Source organism: Oncorhynchus gorbuscha, unplaced genomic scaffold (genome assembly GCF_021184085.1).
Source record: "Oncorhynchus gorbuscha isolate QuinsamMale2020 ecotype Even-year unplaced genomic scaffold, OgorEven_v1.0 Un_scaffold_18:::fragment_2:::debris, whole genome shotgun sequence".
Classification (NCBI taxonomy): domain Eukaryota; kingdom Metazoa; phylum Chordata; class Actinopteri; order Salmoniformes; family Salmonidae; genus Oncorhynchus; species Oncorhynchus gorbuscha.
This window is the reverse complement of record NW_025744913.1, coordinates 27,268-53,407: the sequence shown is the minus strand read 5'-3', so window position 1 is coordinate 53,407 and position 26,140 is coordinate 27,268. Positions and strand designations below refer to the sequence as shown.

General features: G+C 41.4%; 2 protein-coding genes across 2 annotated transcripts in view; one reads left to right on the top strand and one right to left on the bottom strand.

Annotated features, from left to right (window-relative positions):
- LOC124017321 (dedicator of cytokinesis protein 8-like) overlaps positions 1-5,739 on the bottom strand; it is a gene marked incomplete at its 3' end in the record, with an annotated part of 42,933 nt that extends 37,194 nt beyond the window's left edge. The window contains exon 1 of the mRNA XM_046332576.1: positions 5,540-5,739. Within this exon, the coding sequence (XP_046188532.1) occupies positions 5,540-5,592 (53 nt within the window). The remainder of the gene's footprint in view (positions 1-5,539) is intronic.
- Positions 5,740-9,672: 3,933 nt separating this feature from the next.
- On the top strand, positions 9,673-25,820 carry LOC124017323 (COBW domain-containing protein 1-like). The gene is made up of 16 exons (XM_046332578.1): positions 9,673-9,968; positions 10,310-10,459; positions 10,804-10,890; positions 12,778-12,874; positions 13,501-13,592; positions 15,389-15,448; positions 15,674-15,711; positions 17,024-17,070; positions 18,980-19,066; positions 19,242-19,286; positions 20,104-20,160; positions 22,167-22,218; positions 23,860-23,928; positions 24,163-24,228; positions 24,476-24,602; positions 24,700-25,820. Exons 2-16 carry the CDS (start codon positions 10,345-10,347, stop codon positions 24,771-24,773), a joined length of 1,113 nt encoding a protein of 370 aa, XP_046188534.1. The 5' UTR covers positions 9,673-9,968; positions 10,310-10,344; the 3' UTR covers positions 24,774-25,820.
- The last annotated feature ends 320 nt before the right edge of the window (positions 25,821-26,140 follow it).

The following is a 26,140-nucleotide window of genomic DNA, read 5'->3' as shown; positions in this document are numbered from 1 at the left end:
CGCCATACACAACTCCTGCCACACACACACCCACCCACCCACCCACCCACTAACTCCATACACAACTCCTGCCACACACACACCCACCCACCCACTAACGCCATACACAACTCCTGCCACACACACACACACACACACACACACAATGGCATGATGATGTGGGACAAGCCAGCATCAGCACAACTCTATTGAGAAATGGAGGGGCCCCAAACTTCCTGAAGTAACAATTTAGGTGAAAGGTCAAAGTCAGTCAGGCCATGACAACCAGCCCAGCATCCAGCATGGTTTAATTCCCTCTCATTAGGAGACTGTGTGGTAGGCTGTTGACATCCCTTCTCTTCTGCTGACAAGAGGAATTGTTCCCAACTCAACAACAACAGTATTACAGGTGAGGCAGCTAGTCGAACACCTTACTATAAACTGGGCGGTTTGAGTCCTGAATTCTGATCGGCTGACAGCCGTGGTATATCAGACTGTATACCATGGGTTTGACAAAACATTTATTTTTACTGCTCTAATTACGTTGGTAACCAGTTTATAATAGCAATAAGGCTCCTCAGGGTTTGTGATATATGGTCAATATACCACGGCTAAGAGCTGTGTCCAGGCACTCCGCGTTGCTTCGTGCTTAAGAGCAACTCTTAGCCGTGGTATACTGGCCATATACCACACCTTCTCGGGCCTTATTGCTTAATTATACCATAACGTCTTATTAACCCTGCGGATCAGACACCTAGAAACACCCTCTTTCAGGAAGTGGAGTTGACATTGGCAACATCTTTCTAACCACGCAACCGAATAACCCAATTTTGATGTATGTCCACTCCACAATAGTCAACTTAACCATGGTCAAATATAGCATCTGCTTTGCTTGACAGAACCCAAATGACAATGTATTTACCCTGTTAACTCCATAGTGCCCCAGAGGACTGGACTGATAACATACTGTGGTCTGCCAGAGAAAAACAGATTTGCTCAGAGAAACTCCGAGTAGATTTTGTGAAAAACATGTTCACATAAAAAACTAAGGAAGATTTTACCCTACTTCTGTTAACAAACTTTGCATCTGCACAGTTCTTACAGTAAATGTGTTTGTAAAATGTTCTGTGTAAATTGTTCAAAGTGGTCCTTGTGCGTAGAGTTGTATGGTTTGTTAAACTTTGAAATCAGTGTTTTTGGTTGGACATACATTCTAAAGTGAAAAATCGAAGAGTAATTCCTTTATCGTGGAAATGCCCAGTTTACCTGACAACATCTGGTGTAGAACTAAGAACACTGTCTATATGTCAAGTTGACATTTTAATTGATTAATCAATTTGCTTCCGTTAAGAGCACAACATTTACAGTCAGGATTTTTTTTCTAGAGAGAAAATATTTGCACTTCTCTTTAATTCCTCCTCCTTTATCTGGGGTAAGAAACAAGTATTTCCTGTTTTAAAACTGTCATGAAATGAAAAGAGAAGTGAACCAAATGCTGTCCGTGTCATAGTAGAATTTCCTTCTAATTTCATCTTGATAGAGAAAGAGGAATGTACTGATCTGTGCATGCGTAGAACTGCTTACGTGTGAGAAACAGTGAAGAGCCAAAGGGGTACACTGGATTTGTTGTACATTTCCAAACTACCTGCCTACTTAATTCAAGCTTACTGAAATTGAGACCCGTTTGTTAACATTTTGAAGAATACAAATGGCTGATAAATTGTCAGTCAAGAATGTAAACAATAGCTTTTCCTCACCACAACAACATAAATGTGTCAAATTCAGTGAGTAATCACTGTTGCTGAAAGTGAACCACACACATGCACACACACACGATCCTAACCTTTCACAGGTTGGTGACCAGCCAGTCCTACGGTCAGCAACAAAAGCCCATGTGGACAGTATCGGCTGTGGAGACCGAGCCCATTTGCTGGCTCAGCAGTGGATTCAAGATGCAACTGAAGATGCTCTCCCTTTCAGCAACTGACCTCAGCCCTGTTACACAGTAGGTGACGATACCAGGATCGCAATATTTTAGTCATTACAAAAAATGAAAACACAAAGCAAACCACACTCTTTGGTCCTTTAAAAACCTGCTGTATATAAAATTTGGTGTGCTATAGCTTGGATAATAAATACATTTGACTCTGGATGACAACATAATGATGTTTGTTTCCAACATTAGAGCTGTTATCCTAAAGAAGTCAAATCTGCTTGGTATTTTGTTTCCTTGCCACGATACTAATGAGTATTGTGATACTGGTATAGTCCCAGCAGCAGGGTAAACTAGTGGTTAGAGCATTAGGCTAGTAACCGAAAGGTTGCCAGTTCAAATCCCAGAGCTGACAAGGTACAAATCTGTCGTTATGCCCCTGAACAAGGCAGTTAACCCACTGTTCCTAGGCCGTCATTGAAAAATAAGAATTTGTTCTTAACTGACTTGCCGATTTATATAAAGGTACAATAAACAATAAAATTACACAAGAGACTCTCCCCCATCTTCTCCACTTCAATCAAACTGTCAACTATACGGCCTGTCTCATTAATTAACTACAGGTAGTGTGGGACTGACCTAACATAAACAGGACACACAATTATAAATGTGTAATGTAGCTTATAGCTGGGGCTAGGTTGCTAATTTGGATACTATACATTTTTAGAATGCCACAAAGTGTTCCCGAAAGAGCAAGAACAAGGTGTGGGTATCTCAATACAAGGGCTTTCATAACCATTGTAACAGCTCAAAAGTTACAACTCATGTCTATAGTGTAAAGCTGAAGATGTCTATAAGGTCATGAGAGAGATACAACAAATGTATCAGTGGACTAAAGGCATGACACACAATGGTATCATGTAGACTAGTTCCTCTCCACCTGGTCACTGTGTAGGAGGAGGAACAATAACTGCAGCCCTCTCATGTATAACCACTCTGACGGGGCTGCTAGATGGGCTATACATATATATATACATATACACACAGGGCCTTCAGAGAGTTCACACCCCTAGACTTTTTCCACATTTTCTTGTGTTACAAATTGGGATTAAAATGGATTTAATTGTCAACGATTTACACAAAATAGTTTGAAATGTAAAAGTTGAAGAAAATGTTAACATTTGTAATAAATGTATGAATAATAAAATAATATCTCTTGACTAGATAACTATTCAACCCCCTGAGTCAATACATGTTAGAATCACTTTTGGCAGCGATTACAGTTGAGTCTTTCTGGGTAAGTCTCTAAGAGCTTTCCACAACTGGATTGTGCAACATTTGACCATTATTCTTTTCAGAATTCCTCAAGCGCTGTCAAAGTGTTTGTTAATCATTGCTAGACAACCATTTCCAGGTCTTGCCATGGATTTCCAAGTGGATTTCAGTCAAAAGTGTAGCCAGGCCACTCAGGAACATTCACTGTCTTCTTGGTAAGCAACTCCAGTGTAGATTTGGCCTAGATTTGGCCATCTCCCCGTGTCTGCTAGGATTTTTCCTGTGCTTAGCTCCATTACATTTATTTTTTTATCCTAAAAAACAACTCCCCAGTCTTTAACGATAACAAGCATACCCATACCATGATGTAGCCACCACTATGCTTGAAAATATGGAGCGTGATACTCAGTAATGTGTTGTATTTTCCCCAAACATAACACTTTTTAATTCAGGACAAAAAGTGAATAGTTTCAGGAATACTTGTTTTCTGTTCAGGATTCCTTCTTTACACTCTGTCATTTAGGTTTTGTATTGTGGAGTAACTACCATGTTGTTCATCCATCCTCAGTTCTCCTGTCACAGCCATTGAAGTCTAACTGTTTTAAAGTCATCATTGGCCTCATGGTGAAATCCCTGAGCAGTTTCCTTCAACTCCAGCAACTTTCAGGAAGGACACCTGTATCTTTGTAGTGACTGGGCGTATTGTAACGTGAATAACTTTGCGTGCAATTCCTTTACAGACAAATACAAGCGTCAGATCCTACAGGAGCCACACAAAGTCAGGTAAACAACCCTTTCCTGTCTCCACCTCCTACTGCCAAATGGAACAACAGCACAGAAAACCAGTAAAGTGCAAATATCGTAACATTCTGCTTTGTAGAGACTATTTAGTCTATTTTTACAGTGACTTCTTTTCAGTCTGATGTTTAGGCAACCCAATGATTAGGAAATGAAGGCAACAAAAATACACTACATTACCAAAAGTATGTGGACACCTGCATGTCGAACATCTCATTCCAAAATCATGGGCACTGATATGGAATTGGTCATCCTCCCAGTAGTTTCTTACAATCTCATACATTGTATAGCATATTATGCATTGCTAATACACTATATTGCTAATACACTGCATTAATATGGAGTTGGTCCCCCTTTGCTGCTATAACAGCCTCCACTCTTCTGGGAAGGTGTTTTTACTAGATGGTGGAACATTGCTGCGTGGACCCTCTTCCATTTAGCCACAAGAGCATGAGTGTGGTCTGGAACTGATGTTGGGTGATTGGGCCTGGCTCCCAGTCGGCTCTCCAATTCATCCCAAAAGTGTTCGATGGGGTTGAGGTCAGGGCTCTGTGCAGGCCAGTCAAGTTCTTCCACACCGATCTCAACAAAGAATTTCTGCATGGACCTCGATTTGTGCACGGGGGCATTATCATGTTGAAACAGGAATGGGCCTTCCCCAAACTGTTGCCACAAAGTTGGAAGCACAGAATTGTCTAATTTGAAGGGGTGTTCGCATACACTGTATATACAAAAGCATGTTTGCGTCAGCTCAATAAGCTCTTTGTGAAGTAAGTAGGCCTACCGGTAGACTGAAAATATTTGTTCTTGTTCATTGGTCTTTTGGGGGAAATATAGGTAGGCTCTAATATAGATAGAATAGGATTTGTTTTATGAATATTAGTCCACTACTTGAAAGATGTTAGAACTAAATGTGTGATAGGTAATTGAATGAAATAAATCAATGTTTAATATCCTTACTCATAAGAAATAACTATGGAGTTATTAAAGCAAATGTCATAATTTAACTCAAGGACTGCGACCCACCCATGACAGAGGACCCTACAGTCACAACATGGGCAATTCCTCGGTAACAGAAATACGCTGAGTCTCTGATTTAAAATGTACGCAGAACAAAAAAACACTGATTTCAAAGTTTAACAAACCATACAGCACAATGACAACTTTGAACAATTTACATAATAAATCATTAAAAATATGTAGCCTAGGGCGAAGGTAAAAAGTGTGCAGGTGCAAACTTTATCTGCACAGTTCTTACTGTAAATGTATTTTTTGATGTATTGAAATGATTAAAATTATTCCTTGCGCATAGAGTTCTGTGGTTTGTTAAACTTTGAAATCAATAGTTTTGGTTTGGTATACATTTGAAAGAGAAACATCTAGGTCTCAGCGTAATTCCGTTATATGGAATTGTCCGCATGTAGCTGCGTGTATAGGAATCCACTCGCCTTTCCCTGACGTAACAACAGCTCAAATCAGTAGCCTATGAGAACTCGGAGTTCAGCAACCTGATCATGAAAAGTCGTAAAGGTGTGTGAGAGAGACGAACATTACCTGTTGATTTTCAGAGCGAACGCACGTCGCTCCGCGCTCGCCAAAGACGACATGAGCAGTTTACTCCAGTTCTGCGGTGGTAGCTACAGTTTCCCTGCGGAGTGGTAACTTCTCCTACCGCGCTGCGAGCACAAATGTCATCACAAGCCTCATCTTCGCTGTGGCAGCGTTCTGGGTGGAAACTTCCGCATTTGAAACCTTCCCCATCCCCAACCAGCCAGACACCGCGGAGTGGGAGGAGATCACACGCACACACACTCTCTCTCTCTCTCTCTCTCTCTCTCTATATATATATATATCTTTCTTTCTCTGCTAGACACGCCCTTGGGTTTGCTTAATAAGCAGTCTGACGTGTGTGTAAGAGAGATAGGGTTTGAGATCGGGAGGGAGATATTGACGTTTTGGAATGCACAAATTGACATAGCCGAATAAACTCAACTCCTCGACTGAGTTGTTCTAAAACTAGTGGACTGGAGCTTCCGACGTCACATAAAATGAAGTTGTTTTAATACTGATCTTAACACCCTAAGAATAGACCGCAATTAGGTTGGTTGGGATGGGGAAGGTTTCAAAGAGGGCTATTCTTTGGGTGCTGAAATGTAGTAGTTAAAAAAAAAAAAAAACATACTTTTATGTTATGTTGTAAATTGTGTAGTTGATTTTAATCGGCTAACATTGACATAACCCCATGTGTTTCTGATCTATTCTGGTCCTAACAGCTTTTGAAATGTAATTTATAGAAACATGCGCTCTGCACCATCAAGGGTTTAGATCAGTGGAGGCTGCTGAGATGAGGACGGCTCATAATAATGGCTGGAATGGAGCAAATGGTGACCATGTGTTTGATATACTTGATACCATTGCATTGATTCTGCTCCAACCATTGCCACAAGCCCATCCTCCCCAATTAAGGTGCCACCAACCTCCTGTGGTTTAGATCTGACGGGAGTATGATCTTCACTTGATGGGGTCATATATAAGTAGCCTATCAAGGATGAAGTACATCAGAGAGGATATGTGAACAACAACAAACAACGAATGTAGCTTGATTCAAAACAGAATGTGCTGCACTGCAAAACAAAATATATGAGTATTTATTAGAAAGGATACAGATTTTGTCAGATTTTACTTTTTGTAACTGGTTATCAATTCACAGTTGATTTGATGCATACACAGATTAGCAAATGTTAAAGCAAGTGCAGTGAAATTATGGTGTTTCTAGCTCCAGCAGTACCGTAAATATCTAACCGTACAATTAATAACACACAAATAATAAAAGAAAAGAAAGAAGAAATTAAGAAATATCTGAACGAGCAATGTTAGAGTCTGGAATATAAATATGTGATGTGTATAAATATGTGATGTGTATATTGTATTGACAATATACAGTATAAGCAGGAAAAAGGTACAGCAGTAGATATATGGATGAGATTTGTCAATAATACAGTATTTACACATAAAGCAAATAACCAATTAGCTTTATTAGGTTAGAAGAACTTAAGCAGCAGGTTAGGAGAAATAATGTAGCAGCATAACAAATAAAATAACATTTTATTGGTCACATACACATGGTTAGCAGATGGTATTGATAGTGTAGTGAAATGCTTGCGCTTCTATTTCTGACAGTGCAGCAATATCTAACAAGTAATCAAACAATACCACAACAACTACCTATTACACCCACATCTAAGTAAATGAATGGAATAAGAATATATACATATGAATACAGTTGAAGTCAGAAGTTTACATACACTTAGGTTGGAGTCATTAAAACTTGTTTTTCAACCACTCTACAATTTTCTTGTTTACAAACTATAGTGTTGGCAAGTCAGTTAGGACATCTACTTTGTACATGACACAAGTAATTTTTCCAAAAATTGTTTACAGACAGATTATTTCATTTATAATTAACTGTATCACAATTCCAGTGGATCAAAAGTTTACATTCACTAAATTGACTGTGCCATTAAGCAGCTTAGAAAATTCCAGAAAATGATGTCATGGCTTTAGAAGCTTCTGATAGGCTAATTGACTTAATTTGAGTCAATTGGAGGTGTATCTGTGGATATATTGCAAGGCCTACCTTTAAACTCAGTGCCTCGTTGCTTGACATCATGGGAAAATCAAAAGAAATCAACCAAAACAATTGACCTCAACAAGTCTGGTTCATCCTTGGGAGCAATTTCCAAATGCCTGAAGGTACCACGTTCATCTGTACAAACAATAGTATGCAAGTATAAACACCATGGGACCACACAGCCGTCATACCGCTCAGGAAGGAGATGCGTTCTGTCTCCTAGAGATGAACGTACTTTGGTGCAAAAAGTGCAAATCAATCCCAGAACAACATCAAATGACCTTGTGAAGATGCTGGAGGAAATGGGTACAAAAGTATCTATATCCACGGTAAAACGAGTCCTATATCGACATAACCTGAAAGGCCGCTCAGCAAGGAAGAAGCCACTGCTCCACAACTGCCATAAAAATCCAGACTATGGTTTGCAACTGTGCATGGGGACAAAGATCATACTTTTTGGAGAAATGTCCTCTGGTCAGATGAAACAAAAATAGAACTGTTTGGCCATAATAACCATCGTTATGTTTGGAGGAAAAAGGGAGAGGCTTGCAAGACGAAGAACACCATCCCAACTGTGAAGCACAGGGGTGACAGCATCATGTTGTGGGGGTGCTTTGCTGCAAGAGGGACTGGTGCACTTCACAAAATAGATGGCATCATGAGTGAGGAAAATTATGCAACATGTCAAAACACCAGTTAAAGCTTGGTCACAAATGGGTCTTCCAAATGGACAATGGCCCCAAGCATACTTCCAAAGTTGTGGCAAAATGGCTTAAGGACAACAAAGTTAAGGTATTGGAGTGGCCATCACAAAGCCCTGACCTCAATCCTATAGAAAATGTGTGGGCAGAACTGAAAAAGCGTGTGCGAGCAAGGAGGCCTATAAACCTGACTCAGTTACACCAGCTCTGTCAGGAGGAATGGGCCAAAATTCACCCAACTTATTGTGGGAAGCTTGTGGAAGGCTACCTGAAACATTTGACCCAAGTTAAACCATTTAAAGGCAATGCTACTAAATACTAATTGAGTGTATGTAAACTTCAGACCCACTGGGAATGTGATGGAAAAAAATAAAAGCTGAAATAAATCATTCTCTCTACTATTATTCTGACATTTCACATTTTTTAAGTAAAGTAGTGATCCTAACTGACCTAAGACAGGGATCTTTTACTAGGAATAAATATCAGCAATTGTGAAAAACTGAGTTTAAATGTATTTGGCTAAGGTGTATGTAAACTTCAGACTTGAACTGTATATGGATGAGCAATGACTGAGCGGTATAGGCAAGATGCAATAGATGGTACAAAATACAGTATATACACATATGAGATGAATAATGCAAGTTAAGTAAACATTATTAAAGTGACTAGTGATCAATTTATTAAAGTGGCCAATGATTTCAATTCTGTATGAAGGCAGCAGCCTCACTGTGTTAGTGATGGCTGTTTAACAGTCTGACGGCCTTGAGAGAGAATATATTTTTCAGTCTCTCGGTCACAGTTTTGATGCACCTGTCTCGCCTTCTGGATGGTAGCGGGGTGAAAACGTAGTGGCTCAGGTGGTTGTTGTCCTTGATTATCCTTTTTGGCATTCTGTGACATCGGGTGCTGTAGATGTCCTGGAGGGCAGCCCTGCAATTTTGGGCGGTGCAGTTGCCGTACCAGGCGGTGCTGCAACCCGACAGGATGCTCTCAATTGTGCATCTGTAAAAGTTTGTGATGGTTTTAGGTGACAAGAAAAAAAATCAGCCTCTTGAGTTTTAAAAGGCGCTGTTGCACCTTCTTCACCACACTGTCTGTGTGTGATAATTAAGTTAAGGTTAGGGTTAGCTAAAATGCACAAAAAAATATACTTTTTTACATCAATTTGACAAAACCTCTAGCCTTTCTATCATGACCAAAAATATGCTATGAGGTCAATGGGCAGGAGGGGCACATTGAGATGATTACCCAACGATCTAGTGGCCTGGGGCCCAGCGAGTGAATTTACCCGCATCGAATAGCTAGGTGAGCGCGCCCTCTACCGTAAAACAACAACTATTTGTTGACGTGACAGCGCAGCTGCACGTTGTTAGTTCATGGTGCAACAATCCTTAGTTAATACGTCGTAATGATTTCGAAGTGTGTAATCTCTTCAAATGACCATAGGCCTACTTATTTGTTCACCAATATTTATTTTACCTAAGTCTCGGAGATATCGGTCTGTCTTGCGGAAAACTTTAACTAGCAATCCCTTTTCTCAGACGGATTGTATATATCGTTGCACACAGCTACCACAAAATTGAAAGGAACACATTACGTAAACATCAGCATGAAAAGAGTTGTCTATCTATAAAATCAAAGATAAAACCAGGTAAACGTAATTCATCGCCTTGATTTGCTTCACACGGACACTTGTCATATTGATGGGACAGTTTTAAACTCAACAGTGTTCTAGCGTTTCCCTGTGCACGAATGGACAGCAGCGGTTAGCTAGCTAGCCTAGCACTAGAAATAGCTAGCTGACTTCACAACACTGGATGCGTTTGAAACGGTCCCACATAACATCTGTCAATCTTACCAATATATTTCAGATTCAACCTAAGGTTGTTAGAGCTAATTTAGATCTGCACACGTGATTGAAATTGAATGTTAACGTTTATATTAACTATATGATAGGCAAGCTAACGTTATAACGCTATCAATACAATACAGATTTACAGATTGTACTGTTCGAACACATAACAGCCATGGATGAGGTTTTAATGGACGAGGATGATGACTGCCCAGAGTTGGTCCCCATCGCAGGAAATCCTCTCTCACCTGGCGAGCAGATACCTGTGACCATCATCACAGGCTACCTCGGTATGACTGGTGGTTAAGTCTAGTTCCCTCCCCCATGTATACTGCTGTGTTGCCAGAAAATGCTTGAAGGTAGTGGTCATCGAGAGATCCGTAATGTGCATGGTTTTGTTCAAGCCTAGCACTTAAACACCTGGTTCAGCTAGCTCACAAATACGTTGATTAGGCCCTAGTTGAATCAGATGTGTTATTGTTGGGCTGGAACAAAAGCCTGACCACCCAGTAGCTCCCCATTGGTCAGGGTTAGTGACTGACAACTGGGATAGAAATCTATAGTAATTACAGTGTGCTATTAATAGAAATCATTCCTCTTCTGCAGACTAACAGTTAATTTATAACCCATATAGGTGCTGGGAAGACGACACTGTTGAACTACATTTTAACTGAGCAACACAATAAGAGAATCGCTGTCATACTCAATGAATTTGGAGAAGGTATGTTCATTTCTGTGGTCTATATAGGTTGCACTATCTCTATTTTTTCATAAAGGTACAAAATGATTTGTTGCTTCATTACAGCTGTTTTGTAACGACATTGTATTCGATGGTGTGAAGGCTTTCTTGTTGGTTGTACCACAGGGTTAAAGGAAAAATGCACCCAAAACCACTCATTGCCATAATTTACAGTGTTATACTAATATGTGAGAACAATATTATTTGGGAACAAATGTTTAATTTTGTTGTTATAATATGGTTGGTAGCAATGTGTTAAAATCGTTGTGGATTTCTCTCGAGCTCAAGTCGACTACAAAACCCACATTGCAATGCTCTCTATGGGCTGGCTAGCTAGTTAGTTCGTTAGGTTGCTAGCTAGCAAACGTAGCTTCACACAATGATACCAAAGTCAATATCAGCATGTGAAATAGCTAGTTAGCTGTAAAATCGCCTAAACAAACTGCACTGTCAATATAGGAGTCAGCAATCTCACCATGTTCAACCTGCAGATCGATGTGCCTCAGAGTGGAGTCTGACATTCGCAACAGCACCAAGCAATTCACCCTGGACTGAAGAGGCAGACAAATAGGAGAAATGTGTTAGACACTCTGTTAAATAAAAAAAGATGGCTCATTGGAGAGAAGACAGCCTCCCACGTTATGACATCAGCCAGTATTGAAATCTGACATGTATGATAGACGTTTTCACAATCTTAGTCATATTCCAATTAACTTCTAGTGTAGTGAGAGCGGCTTTATTGCAATGCTACGTAATTCGGGCCAAATCTTTGCCTGCTTGATCTGCAATAGCTCAGATAAACATGAAATGAGCCAGGGAATTGATAGAACATCACTCAGAGATGCACAAAAACAATATAACATTCAAAATAGGTGAATCTTTACTTTAAGTGCACTAGGGATCAGCAAAGAGCTCTGTTCAAACCTCGATGAATCCCTGAGATGCTGCAAGATCCTTTACAGCGCCTAGAATATATCTGTGTTGTGAATGCAAAACTGAACAAAAATATAAACACAATATGCAACAAATGTAAAGATTTTACTGAGTTACAATTCATTAGGCCTTAATCTATGGATTTCACATGATTGGGAATACAGATACCTTTTTTTTAAGTAGGGGCGAGGATCAGAAATCCAGTCAGTATCTGGTGTGACCACCATTTGCCTCACAGCGCGACACATCTCCTTCATATAGAGTTGATCAGGCTGTTGATTGTGGTCTGTGGAATGTTTTCCCACTCCTCTTCAATGGCTGTGTGAAGTTGCTGGATATTGACGGGAACTGGAACACGATGTCATACACGTCGATCCAGAGCATCCCAAACATGCTCAATGGGTAACATGTCTGGTGAGTATGCAGGTCAGGGAAGAACTGTGACATTTTTCAGCATCAAGGAATTGTGTACAGATCCTTGCGACATGGGACCGTGCATTATCATGCTGAAACATGAGGTGATAACGGCGGATGAATAGCATGACAATGGGCCTCAAGATCTCATTATTGTATCTCTGTGTTTGTTTTCGGTAGCTTATTCCTGCCCATACCATAACCCCACCACCACCATGGGGCACCTTGTTCACAAAATTGACATCAACAAACCGCTCGCCCACACGACGCCATCTGCCCGGTACAGTTGAACCCGGAATTGTATTGTCCCCCGCACAAGGTGCACCTGTGTAATGATCATGCTGTTTAATCAGCTTATTGATATGCCACACCTGTCAAGTGGATGGAAGATCTTGGCAAAGGAGAAATGCTCACTAAAAGCAATATAACACATTTTTTGCATAAAATTTGCGAGTCCAGTCAGCAGAACACCCAGATGTGTACTGCTCTGATAATGATTGTTGTCCCTCATCTGTCCTGTAGGTAGTGCTCTGGAGAAGTCTCTAGCTGTGAGCCAGGCAGGAGAGCTGTATGAGGAATGGCTGGAGCTTAGGAACGGCTGCCTCTGCTGCTCTGTCAAGTATGTATGTTTAACTTCGATGTTAAGTTCCCCATATTGCCTATCCAGGAAATGTTTTACGAATATTTTACTGTCACTAAGTATGAACAAATGTATTTTATAGTTAAGAAATGTGAAATCTCATAGTAAGTAGTTATAGTCATTTCACACCTGTAGTTATAGTCATTTCACACCCATTGGTATAGTAATTTCACACCTGTAGTTATAGTCATTTCACATCCTATTGCCCCACTTTTATTGAATAGGAAATAAAAATATGATTTTTCATACATGCATTTTCATTAAATGTGTACTATATACTTCAGCTTGTGTCCTAAAAAGTGAGTACACCTCAGCAATTTCTAAGTCTTTTTTTACCAGAAAGGTGAGTTCCAGACATTTCTTAAACTATGCAACATTACCAGTTATTGTTTATGACCAACTCATGAAAAATAACTATGTTTGGGTATATCTATTTAGGTGGACATCTAAATTATACCCATTCATTCAGCTGGTTGAAAGACTGCCATTTGGTCTTAGATAATATATACCCTTTCATTGCATTAGGTTTAAAATCTGGATGGACATCATTCCCTGATGTGAATTGACAATACCTACCATTCCTAATCAATAATTCCCTCCTCTAGAGACAATGGCCTGAAAGCCATAGAAAATCTCATGCAGAAGAAAGGAAAGTTTGACTATATTCTTCTAGAAACGACAGGACTTGCAGATCCAGGTAAGTTACGCACGTCGTGCAAAGCCAAATAAAATCAGTTGAATTAAAGTAAACTGTGAATATCTACCCAATATTTGCATTGTGAAAAAAAATGCCACCTGCCAATATTTATAGTAAATGTAGCAATTTGACAAGAGAACAACATACCCACCTTTTCAATTGTTAATATTCCATTTTGCCAATATTATTTTTTATTTTATTTCACCTTTATTTAACCAGGTAGGGTAGTTGAGAACAAGTTCTCATTTACAACTGCGACCTGACCATTGATGAGGAATGTTAAGCTCACTGGTGTGAGACCACAAAATCAACCAATTCCTCTAAATAGCTCTGCTAATAGCTCTATTTAATCTATGTATTTTTTATTTAACCTTTATTTAACCAGGTAAGCTAGTTGAGAACAAGTTCTCATTTACAACTGCGACCTGGAAGTTATTGAAGATACTGTGATTAAAGAAAAAGGTTAAATTATTTAAAAAAATATATATATAGGTTCATCATCATTTCCAAACACTTTCTACCTGGTTTTAGTAGTTTAGGTTCAGACTGGAGTATTTTTAATCCCATCAAAAACCTCCTGCGACCAATTCAAAACCTCCTGCGACTTGCAAACCCCAGTTTTACAATCGCTGTTCTTAAAGAACGCTTCACTCTCTGTCAACTCAAATCTGTTTTACTTTTTATTTGGTTAGAATACAGCTGTACATTATAGCAACAACAGGTTCACAAGTATACACAGGCAAGTTTCGACAGAAAGTGTAATGTATTTAAATGGCATTTCACTTCATCGGGATGATTCTTGAAGCCTGAGTGCTATTCTGTCTGCTATGCAAATAGATGCCCTCGTATTTTGTGTCGACAGTCAATACTATTCTTGACCTCACAGTTCCAGCATGCTCAACCAAAGCTTTGTGTTGTTGGCCTTACTTTGACTCCAGATGTCCACTTCTAGAACAGTCCAGCTAGTTGAGCTTCTTCTTACTTAAGACCAATAAGACTATTGGGATTATTGGGGTGCGGCAAGGGGGTGATATCTGAACAGCCTATTCCCATCATGACAGGGAAGCCATCAGGCCACAAACGTTTAGCCAGGGGGGGAAAGGAAATCAATAGGAGGCCATTACGGGGCGAGCCCTGTGACCACTGGAGTGTGTCAATAAGTGACAGGTGTCAGTGGTCCAGAGACACAGCCAGCTACATACCACTGATCCACACATGGGACTGACAGAGCACGCTCCGACCGGGACTCTCCTCACCCCTCCACTCTGTCATTGGCTGAGACAGGCTGGTTATTGATTGAGACAGGGCTGTCATTGGCCCAGACAGGCCTGTCATTCAGAGAGGTCCCAGGGGGCTGGCACCTCCTATTGAGGAAGAGGCTGGACGGGTGGTGCGTGGGATGCCACTCACAAACAGTGTTTTCATTACTCTCCTATCAAATATTTACCATGCTTTCTTATTCCCGCCTGACGGTTTGACAAAAGTGCATTATGTGAACAAGGTAGGCCTGCTACGGTGACATGGCACTGGAATAACTTCCCCCGTGGAGAAATGGAAATGCCTGGAAGCAATCTAAATGTACCTATGGGGAGAAAAAACAATTGAAAGCTGCTCAAATTAGTTTTATCTGGTCCACTGAGTTCTAGCAGGATGAATGTGGCTGTGCTTGGGGTAGAGGCAAACTGTAATGGTTAGTAAATGTCTCCTGATACTGTTGTTTTACTTCAGTAATGTTCTTAATACTTCTTTAATGTTGCAGTATGCAATCTAAATATCTCTCTAATTCACCCTCTCAGGTGCTGTGGCTTCCATGTTCTGGGTTGACGCAGAACTAGGGAGTGACATCTATCTAGACGGTAAAACAATCTATTTTGTGCTAAATGTGTGTGTAACAATTGGTGTGTTTAGGGGCTGTCGGTGTGTATTCCATGTGGTGTTCATTGAGGGGTGGGGGAGCACAAGTGGACATAGAAAGTGAGTTGAACACACAAGCTGGACCAAATACCAAAGGGCTGTTGGGTCAGAGTTCATTGAGTAGTGTGTGCACGCCCTCTTATTGTCTTTTCTGATTTTGTTTACAGGTATTGTCACAGTCATTGATGCTAAATACGCAATGCAGGTAAAAGCTCATTCAGACATGGCTGAGTCCGGGTTAATTTGTCTAAATTTACTCTACATTCTCCTGAAAGAAATTGGGCTTTCAAGACAACTGGGAACTCTGGAAAAGATGAGGTTAAATCATGACGTCTGTGTTCTTCTGGTCGGAAAGTCCGAGCTTGAGTAAGATGCCAGAGTTTCTGACTTGGAATTCCAAGTTGGAGGACTGTTTAAAACTGTTTCTCCCAGCCGGATTCAGAGATTCCCAGTTGTTTTGAATGAAAAAGTTGACATCACATAACAATCCTCAGAATCTGTCAAACAATCTTGTCTTGTCCGCAAGTTGTAGAGGCTATAGAAAGTTACAAAACCTTACACACACACACACACACACACACACACACACACACACACACACACACACACACACACACACACACACACACACACACACACACACACACACACACACCACCCTCCCAAACACACACACCACCCTCCCAAACTCAAAGCCTTTAAACACTTTGAAGAGGAGCAGGTCAAATGACACCTGGATAATAGGCTGTAATCTGAGGGTGTCGTGCTTGGCCAGTCAACACGTTCACGGCCTAGGTGCCACCTCGGCCTTCACAAAGAGGAAGAGGGGGAAGAGGAGCGAGAGAGAGGATGATTGAAACTGAAGGGGTAATTGATATCAGAGCAGATCACTCTAATGGGACTGTCACACCCCCTAACCCCCCTTTCTCCACTCCTCTGCTCCTGAAATACTCTTCTGACTGGGGACAGATGAGAACTCAAGTCCCAGGCCTCTCACTCACCATCGGGCCCCGGGCTCAGGGGTATGGTGATGTAGGAAGGTGATTTAATAGTGGTGGTCATTGTGTTTAGTTTTTGATTTCCATCACTCGCTCGGCCAGAGCTGAGGGACATCCACTGACAGGTTGATGTTTAGGGGTCAGGAGAAGAGGTTACGATCCCTAGTCCCTATGTTATTACATATTTCACTCAGGAGATGAAACCAGCGCTGTCTCCATCCCCGTTGCAGGGGCAGGACACAAATAGAAAATGAATCTGATTTATCTCCTGGTTTCAGCAGGTGATTTCTTGTATCACAGGTTGGATTGATGAGGGTCGTTCATGTTCTTCTCTTCATTTTGGGGATGTCATTTTTTGTGTCAGTTTTGGTCCATTTGGTCCATGAATCAAGTTTGAAATACAGTTAAAGGTGAAAACTAGCTTAGACTTTCTTTTGCGTCAGTGGACTGGAGGATAGTGACTTGTCAGAACAGAAAATTGGTCTCTCTAACTTTGGTTAATGAATTATCTTCCTGCAGCATCTGACAGAAGAGAAACCAGAGGGACTGGTCAATGAAGCAGCTAGGTATGCTATGTCTGTCTGTCTCAGTACAGGAAGGAAACACGTTTTATACACACAGCTAGGTATGCTATGTCTGTCTGTCTCAGTACAGGAAGGAAACATGTTTTATACACACAGCTAGGTATGCTATGTCTGTCTGTCTCAGTACAGGAAGGAAACACGTTTTATACACACAGCTAGGTATGCTATGTCTGTCTGTCTCAGTACAGGAAGGAAACACGTTTTATACACACAGCTAGGTATGCTATGTCTGTCTGTCTCAGTACAGGAAGGAAACACGTTTTATACACACAGCTAGGTATGCTATGTCTGTCTGTCTCAGTACAGGAAGGAAACATGTTTTATACACACAGCTAGGTATGCTATGTCTGTCTGTACACACAGCTAGGTATGCTATGTCTATCTGTCACAGTACAGGAAGGAAACATGTTTTATACACACAGCTAGGGTACAGGAATGTATGCTATGTCTGTCTGTCTCAGTACAGGAAGGAAACATGTTTTATACACACAGCTAGGTATGCTATGTCTGTCTGTCTCAGTACAGGAAGGAAACATGTTTTATACACACAGCTAGGTATGCTATGTCTGTCTGTCTCAGTACAGGAAGGAAACATGTTTTATACACACAGCTAGGTATGCTATGTCTGTCTGTCTCAGTACAGGAAGGAAACATGTTTTATACACACAGCTAGGTATGCTATGTCTGTCTGTCTCAGTACAGGAAGGAAACATGTTTTATACACACAGCTAGGTATGCTATGTCTGTCTGTCTCAGTACAGGAAGGAAACATGTTTTATACACACAGCTAGGTATGCTATGTCTGTCTGTCTCAGTACAGGAAGGAAACATGTTTTATACACAGCTAGGTATGCTATGTCTGTCTGTCTCAGTACAGGAAGGAAACATGTTTTATACACACAGCTAGGTATGCTATGTCTGTCTGTCTCAGTACAGGAAGGAAACATGTTTTATACACACAGCTAGGTATGCTATGTCTGTCTGTCTCAGTACAGGAAGGAAACATGTTTTATACACACAGCTAGGTATGCTATGTCTGTCTGTCTCAGTACAGGAAGGAAACATGTTTTATACACACAGCTAGGTATGCTATGTCTGTCTGTCTCAGTACAGGAAGGAAACATGTTTTATACACACAGCTAGGTATGCTATGTCTGTCTGTCTCAGTACAGGAAGGAAACATGTTTTATACACACAGCTAGGTATGCTATGTCTGTCTGTCTCAGTACAGGAAGGAAACATGTTTTATACACACAGCTAGGTATGCTATGTCTGTCTGTCTCAGTACAGGAAGGAAGCATGTTTTATACACACAGCTAGGTATGCTATGTCTGTCTGTCTCAGTACAGGAAGGAAACATGTTTTATACACACAGCTAGGTATGCTATGTCTGTCTGTCTCAGTACAGGAAGGAAACATGTTTTATACACACAGCTAGGTATGCTATGTCTGTCTGTCTCAGTACAGGAAGGAAACATGTCTTATACACACCGTTTTTTGACAGTTTTTAAATTCCATAAAGGTTTGGGTCTTTTAGTTTTCTCACCCCTTTCCTGCTGTCCCATCAGTCCTCTGGTGGTGTTGGTGATCCTACAGAGAGGAATGTCTATACACTGCTCTCTGTTTCTACTGCTGTTTTCCTCTCCAACATAATAGGGGTCCCATTTGAATGTGGCACGTCCTTTACAATGCCACACACACACACACACACACACACACACACACACACACACACACACACACACACACACACACACACACACACACACACACACACACACACACACACACACACACACACACACATACCTCAGGAGGGCTTGGGAACACCAGTGGAACACCATACAGCTTTGTAAAGGTTACTATATTGGTTCTACTGTTGTATGTGCAGGCAGATCGCCCTGGCAGACCTTACCATCATCAATAAGACTGACCTGGTGAATGGAGAAGAGCTCAACCACCTCAGAGACACCGTCAGGTGACCACTAGTCTCTTTTTACAGAGCTTTTTACTAATACACTGTTCTGTTTGAAAGAATATTCAAGTGAGGATCTGTTTCCATTTGTAGTTGTGCTTTTTGATAGTTCAGATCAGATGTGTGATTCCCTTATGTAAATGTATGTAACGTCATCATAAACATCTTCCCTCTAAAGGTCTATAAATGGTCTGGTCAAGATTCTGGAATGTCAGAAGTCAAGGTGGGTTGGTTCATTTGGCCTATATGAACATTGGATGGTGATTGTCTACTGTAGCCCTACTCTGACCTGGAGCCATAACCCGACATGGAGACACAGCCCTGCTTCATGTCACAGGGGTTTTACTAGGACTATTTTTAACACATAAAACTCTCTCACACACAAACTTATCCCTTTGCATGTTTTTCCAGCTTTGTTCTTGTAAAACAGATGAAACCTATCAGCCATGACTTGTATTTGAGCCCCCCCTACACAGACACAACCCCCAATCCTAGGGTTTCCCGTTACCCACAAACCCTTGCTCTCTGACCCCTCTGACGCCCAACCAGGCACCACCCATTCTGTGTCTGTGAGTTATAAGACACAAGTAGGTGCTGGCTGGGTAATGAAATCAGTGCTGCTCTGCATGTATCAAAGGCAGGATGTCTCTCTCTCAGATCCACTCTGCACCCCAGAGATACTACAGAGAACATGAAAGCCCAAAACAGATAGGGGGCTAACCAGAACAACATTCCCACAACTCCTGTCCTCCATGTGTCAATGGTTCTCTGTGGACTGGATATTAAAGGGGCAATCTGCGGTTAAAACAATAACAAATGGAGGTATAAGTCGCAGATTGCCCCATTAAATGGTTAATAACAAAACAGATGAGTCCTATCCAGTCCAGTGGTATTGTGACATCAACATTGATGCTTTCATTACAATTGTATGTTAAAATTTAAGCGTAGTTGCACCTCTAAGTTGACCCACAGTGTTATAATGAAACCAGAAATTAGCCATGTTTTACTTGTTGACCTGTTTATCTTACTTGTTTCTCTAGGGTGGACTTATCTCAAGTTCTGGATCTGCATTCCTTTGACAACAAGGATGGAGTTAAGTAAGTGTCTTCAGTACAGTGTGGCTTTGAATCAATAGCACTCTCAACCCCGTTCTAAAGCCCTCTCAACCCCGTTCTAAACCCTCTCAACCCCGTTCTAAACCACTCTCAACCCCGTTCTAAACCACTCTCAACCCTGTTCTAAACCACTCTCAACCCCGTTCTAAACCACTCACAACCCTGTTCTAAACCACTCTCAACCCCGTTCTAAACCACTCTCAACCCCGTTCTAAACCACTCTCAACCCCGTTCTAAACCACTCTCAACCCCATTCTAAACCACTCTCAACCCCATTCTAAACCACTCTCAACCCCATTCAAAACCACTCTCTACTCCGAAAAGGTTTCTTAGGGGACAGTAGTTATGAGCAGTGAATATTTATAGATGTTACCCTTCTAACCATGGCAGTGCTGCAGCCTGTACAGAGTTGCTGTTGTTGACCATGTTTCCCTGTAATGAAGGGCCCAGGCTATAGAGGGGTTGGTGAATTGTAGGACCATGGGGGGTTCCTCATTGTTACCACAGTAAAACAGCAGTAAAAGCTCCAACACATGAATGGAGTCACTGGTGGTAAACCTCTCTTCACATGAATGGAGTCATTGGTGGTAAACCTCTCTTCACATGAATGGAGTCATTGGTGGTAAACCTCTCTTCACACGAATGGAGTCATTGGTGGTAAACCTCTCTTCACATGAATGGAGTCACTGGTGGTAAACCTCTCTTCACATGAATGGAGTCATTGGTGGTAAACCTCTCTTCACATGAATGGAGTCATTGGTGGTAAACCTCTCTTCACATGAATGGAGTCATTGGTGGTAAACCTCTCTTCACACGAATGGAGTCATTGGTGGTAAACCTCTTCACACGAATGGAGTCACTGGTGGTAAACCTCTCTTCACATGAATGGAGTCATTGGTGGTAAACCTCTCTTCACACGAATGGAGTCATTGGTGGTAAACCTCTCTTCACACGAATGGAGTCATTGGTGGTAAACCTGTCTTCACATGAATGGAGTCATTGGTGGTAAACTTCTCTTCACATGAATGGAGTCACTGGTGGTAAACCTCTCTTCACATGAATGGAGTCATTGGTGGTAAACCTCTCTTCACACGAATGGAGTCATTGGTGGTAACCTCTCTTCACACGAATGGAGTCATTGGTGGTAAACCTCTCTTCACATGAATGGAGTCATTGGTGGTAAACTTCTCTTCACATGAATGGAGTCACTGGTGGTAAACCTCTCTTCACATGAATGGAGTCATTGGTGGTAAACCTCTCTTCACATGAATGGAGTCATTGGTGGTAAACCTCTCTTCACATGAATGGAGTCATTGGTGGTAAACTTCTCTTCACATGAATGGAGTCACTGGTGGTAAATCTCTTCACACGAATGGAGTCACTGATGTTTTCTCTCCTCCCGTCCAGCTGCAGAGGATTAGAGGTGTGTGTGTGTGTGTGTAATGATCCCTGAGGAGAGTCATCTAAGTACACAGCCCCTTTCCTCTGCCTTCCTCCCCTCCCTGACCCCCCCCCCCCGAGCATACGCTGGCTGTTTGAAGTGACCCCCCACCGGTCCACGTGTGGCACTAGCAGCAGAGCGGGCTAAAGCTGCTCGACATTGTTTGTCCTCCTTGAGGGGTCAAGGGGGCTAGGTGGAGGAACAACGAGATGGCATCGGGGGCATGGGTTTCCAGAGTTTACAGCCGATCTCCTCTCTCTTCAAATGCCCCAACACACATAAACACAAACCAATAATGTATACAACCTATTTTGTAAGTGTGGACACTACAACGTTTCATTGCTGTACGCCTTGACATCGGAAAATACCTTTCTTCACGTAGACATATAAAACCACAGAATGGTTGACAACCTCTAGGAATACCATATTCATTTCACAGGTAGATGCTTCCAGATTGTAGAATAAGCCATGTGTCTGCATGGTTAGTTGTCATGTAATCAAAGATACTGCAGAAAAACTTCAAACCTGTTTGTTCTTTATCTCACAGCTTGGTAGAAAAGCTACAGCTTGTGAAAACAACAAGACCACATCTGGATAAGGTAAGGGGCGGCAGGGTAGCCTAGTGGTTAGAGTGTTGGTCTAGTAACCGGAAGCTTATGTCTGCTCTATCCGTATCTTGAACAATATGTTTTTGGTCTCGTTTTTTTGATCGGCTGCCCACAATCAGGCGTTTTATAGAAAAGGAATGAGGGGTGGCAGGGTAGCCTAGTGGTTAGAGTGTTGGGCTAGCAACCGGATGGTTGCAAGTTCAAATCCCCGAGCTGACAAGGTACAAATCTGTCGTTCTGCCCCTGAACAGGCAGTTAACACACTGTTCCTAGGCCGTCATTGAAAATAAGAATTTGTTCTTAACTGACTTGCCTAGTTAAATAAAGGTCAAATAAAATAAATAAATAAATAAAATCGTTGTGTAATCAACAACCACAGGGTTGGGGTCAATTATATTTTAATTCAGTGGGTGAAAAGTAGAAAATAATGGGTGATTTTTCTTCTTTATTTATTGAATTTCTGTTCACTATTATATTATAATGGAATCGACTTGCTGTGTATGTAGTGAGCTAGGAGACAGTCCTGGGGCAGAGTGGGGTCCCTAATGCCTTCAGGGGATGACACACTAGTGAAAAGTCCCTACCCTACTGTTTTTGTGCTGAGGCCCATTTATATCTTTTGAAGTCGACTTTTTTATTTAACCTTTATTTAACTAGGAAAGTCAGTTGAGAACAAATTCTTATTTACCATGACCGCCTACCCCGGCCAAACCCGGATGACGCTGGGCCAATTGTGCGTCGCCCTATGGGACTCCCAATCACGGCAGGATGTGATACAGCCTTGATTCGAACCAGGTACTGTAGTGGTTCCTCTTGCACTGAGATGCAGTGCCTCAGACCACTGTGCCACTCGTGAGCCCATTGGTAAACCAGGATACATTTTTAGTCTGTGACCCAAAAGGGGATCACTAGGGGAAACACTGGGGTTGGCTGCTCATGAGTAGAATGAGACCGGCTTGGTTTGGCATTGGTCTTCACTTTTCAGTCATGTTTGCACCTCACGGGGGGGTTAATGGCTGCATTGTAATCTGGTTTAGCCAGGTCTCCTTTCCCGCATGAAGCTGAACCGCCCTTGTTATCCCCCTTCTTCCCCCGTAGGTCCAACCCCCCCCCCCCAAGTTGCTCTTTTCATGCTAATAAGAGCGCTGTTTTTCTGTTGTTATACCAAATAAAAAAGGAAGTGTGTAACCTTACCACTTCCACACAATGCCCTAAATGTCTGCAAAGTGCCCTTGTTATGCTGTAAGGAAGTATACAGCGGAGGGAGGGAGGGAGGGAGGGTAAAGAAGGGTGTCAGCTGGTTTACGGTGTTCGATAGAGTTGAGCTTTTTGACGCGTTCATTGACAGTCATCGGTAGCACTTCAAATGTGGTGTGACAATGGCATTGGGTTGAATGGTTAACAATATGCTGGTTCCTTTCCTGAAACAGTTTGTATTGATATTAATCAAAGCATTTTTATTTCATTTAGCAATATGCATGCAAAGATTTTGTTTTTCAAATAAGTTTGATTTCAATCATAAAATAAGTCAGTTTCAGAGCAATCATTTCAAGCACAATAGCTAGTTTACATTGAATTGCTTTTACACTTCAACAATATTAACCCTGTGCTATACGGGTTTTTCCTCTCCAGAGTATTCTGACAGTGACATTTGAAGTAGCTGGGAGTCTCTCAGAGGATGTTTTGAATGTCTTCATCCAGGTTAGCATACACATTAACACTGTTATTCAGCATGTTCATTACAATCGACGTTTCTTTTCTGCCAACGTGAGTTTGACGTGCCATCTAAAATCCCTGCTTCATCAGGAGATGGAGACACATCTCTATCATTGTTTTTAAATGGGTTATTCTCATGAAGACTATAAGGTCCATAAAAGAAACCTCGTCTTTTCACATCAGAAACATTCCTTTTTACAAAAGATTGCTTCTTTCCAGGATCTTCTGTGGGAGAAAGCATTCAAGAACCAAGCTGGACTTCCCATGATTGTCATTCGCTTGAAGGTGAAACACATAGTTTATCCTCTGTCAGTGGTTTTCAATAGGCATCCCTGTGGTAATGCAGTGCGTACATGTATTTGCAGTACGCCCTCCATGCATTCATTGATGTAAATGGGAGATGTTATTGGACAAACATTTCATATGACAGCAGATTTCAAGTTTCAGTCCTTTGTGTGTATTGATTTCTGGACACTGTAGGTATGTCTCAGTCTGAATGATAGTGTGCTCGTGTGTGTGTTGGCTATCCTAGGGGATTGTGTCCATCGCAGGTAAAGCCAAACGGGTGATGTTGCAGGGGGTCCATGAACTCTACGAGCTGGATGAGACTCCACAGGTGTGGGGGGAGGAGCCTAGGGTCAACCGCCTCGTCTTCATAGGTCAGCTGTGTTTGTGCGTGTGTGTGTTAATGCATTCAATGCTTTACTCAATAAAGCCTGACCAAGGCATCCTTTGTATCCCCCCTCACCTCTACAGGGAGAAACCTGGACAGAGAGATCCTACAGGAACAGTTCATCTTAACAGTACTGAAAGTGGGGGACAGGACCTAAACAAGAACCCCACCCCTCTCTCCTCACAGTGAACTGTTTTTTTTCTGATACACTCCACACAATGAAACACCTACTGTACCTGCAGTAATCCTCATCACTGTGGAGTGTTCCAGTTCAGTCCAGGAGTACCTCAAAACGTTATGGTATTTACTATTAACAATGATTACAGGCCAAACCTCCACAGTACAGTACAGTCAGGCTATACACAGTGTGTAGTCTCTTAACTCTTGGGTGTAATTGGATCACTTGCTGATGAGGCAAACGCTACGAGGAAACATTAGATTAGTGTGTGAGTGGACTCAATCCATCATCAACACCATTACCCAGTCACACACTCTCCACTCAATCAAGATAAAAAGACAATTAGAAAATAGAGAAGTAAATAGTGCCCTTACTATCATTTTCTTTGTAAATTATGTTTAACTTTGGAAACTCCAAACACCCATAACCTGTTAATTGAAAGCATGAGTGTATTCATCAATAGTTTCGCTGTGTTTAAAAACTTCACCAACAACTTACAGATAAGGTTTTGGACAGGCTAAGGCTTTTATCACATCTGATCTCAACTGGTGCACCACAAAATGAGGCTGTCTGTAAATGTCAACATGCTTGACTACTTGATGGGGTGTTTCAATGATTGAAATAAAGAAAAAGGATTAAGTAATCTGATTTAATGTTTTGAGTTCACAATATTTTATGTTTATATTTCGCAATTATTACAAAAAGTATTGCCTGCCATTTTCTTGTAATTCGCTTGTTCAATAATTGTGAACTATGAATTGATATAAACTTTGAACCTCGAGTGGTCTTGTCTGGAGGTGTTTGACGAAGGTGCGTAAATCCAATGCAATATTCCACAACGTGCTTAAAATGTTTCAAGCATATTAACTAACGCCTTGGTTTTATTGTTTTGAAGTGACAGAGTTGCATGGGGTCCCCGTTCATTTTCTGAATCGCCAAGAAGTATGCAGACAAGTCTTGGTCAAGGAATTTGCAATAGTAGTGAAAAACTGTAAACTAAAACAAATAAAAACGATTTTAAACGGATATTGGCCCTATCAAATCGGATGCTTTAGTCTTAAGTCAAATATACATTTTGGCTGATAGTGTACATTTTATTGTCTGGTATACATCTACATGTGCGTCTAATTTGTTGTTGGATGGTTTGAGTTGGTTGTGTTTATTTTAGGCTTAATTACCGATATTAGCGCGTTTACTGGTAGTTTGTAGGCTGTGCATCCTTGGATTTCCTCACGTCCTGTGGACCCGCACACACACAGGTGAAGAAATAGGTGGGGTATTCCCAACTTTGCATTTTCAATTGAGATGGGTTTCCGAAGACTGTTTTAACACATATTCTCGCACAG

Coding starts and splice junctions, on each gene's coding strand:
- LOC124017323 (XM_046332578.1), top strand. CDS start 10,345: ATGGATGAGGTTTTAATGGACGAGGATGATGACTGCCCAGAGTTGGTC. Junction 10,460..10,803: donor CATCATCACAGGCTACCTCG/GTATGACTGGTG, acceptor TAACCCATATAG/GTGCTGGGAAGACGACACTG. Junction 19,287..20,103: donor CTGGAATGTCAGAAGTCAAG/GTGGGTTGGTTC, acceptor TTGTTTCTCTAG/GGTGGACTTATCTCAAGTTC.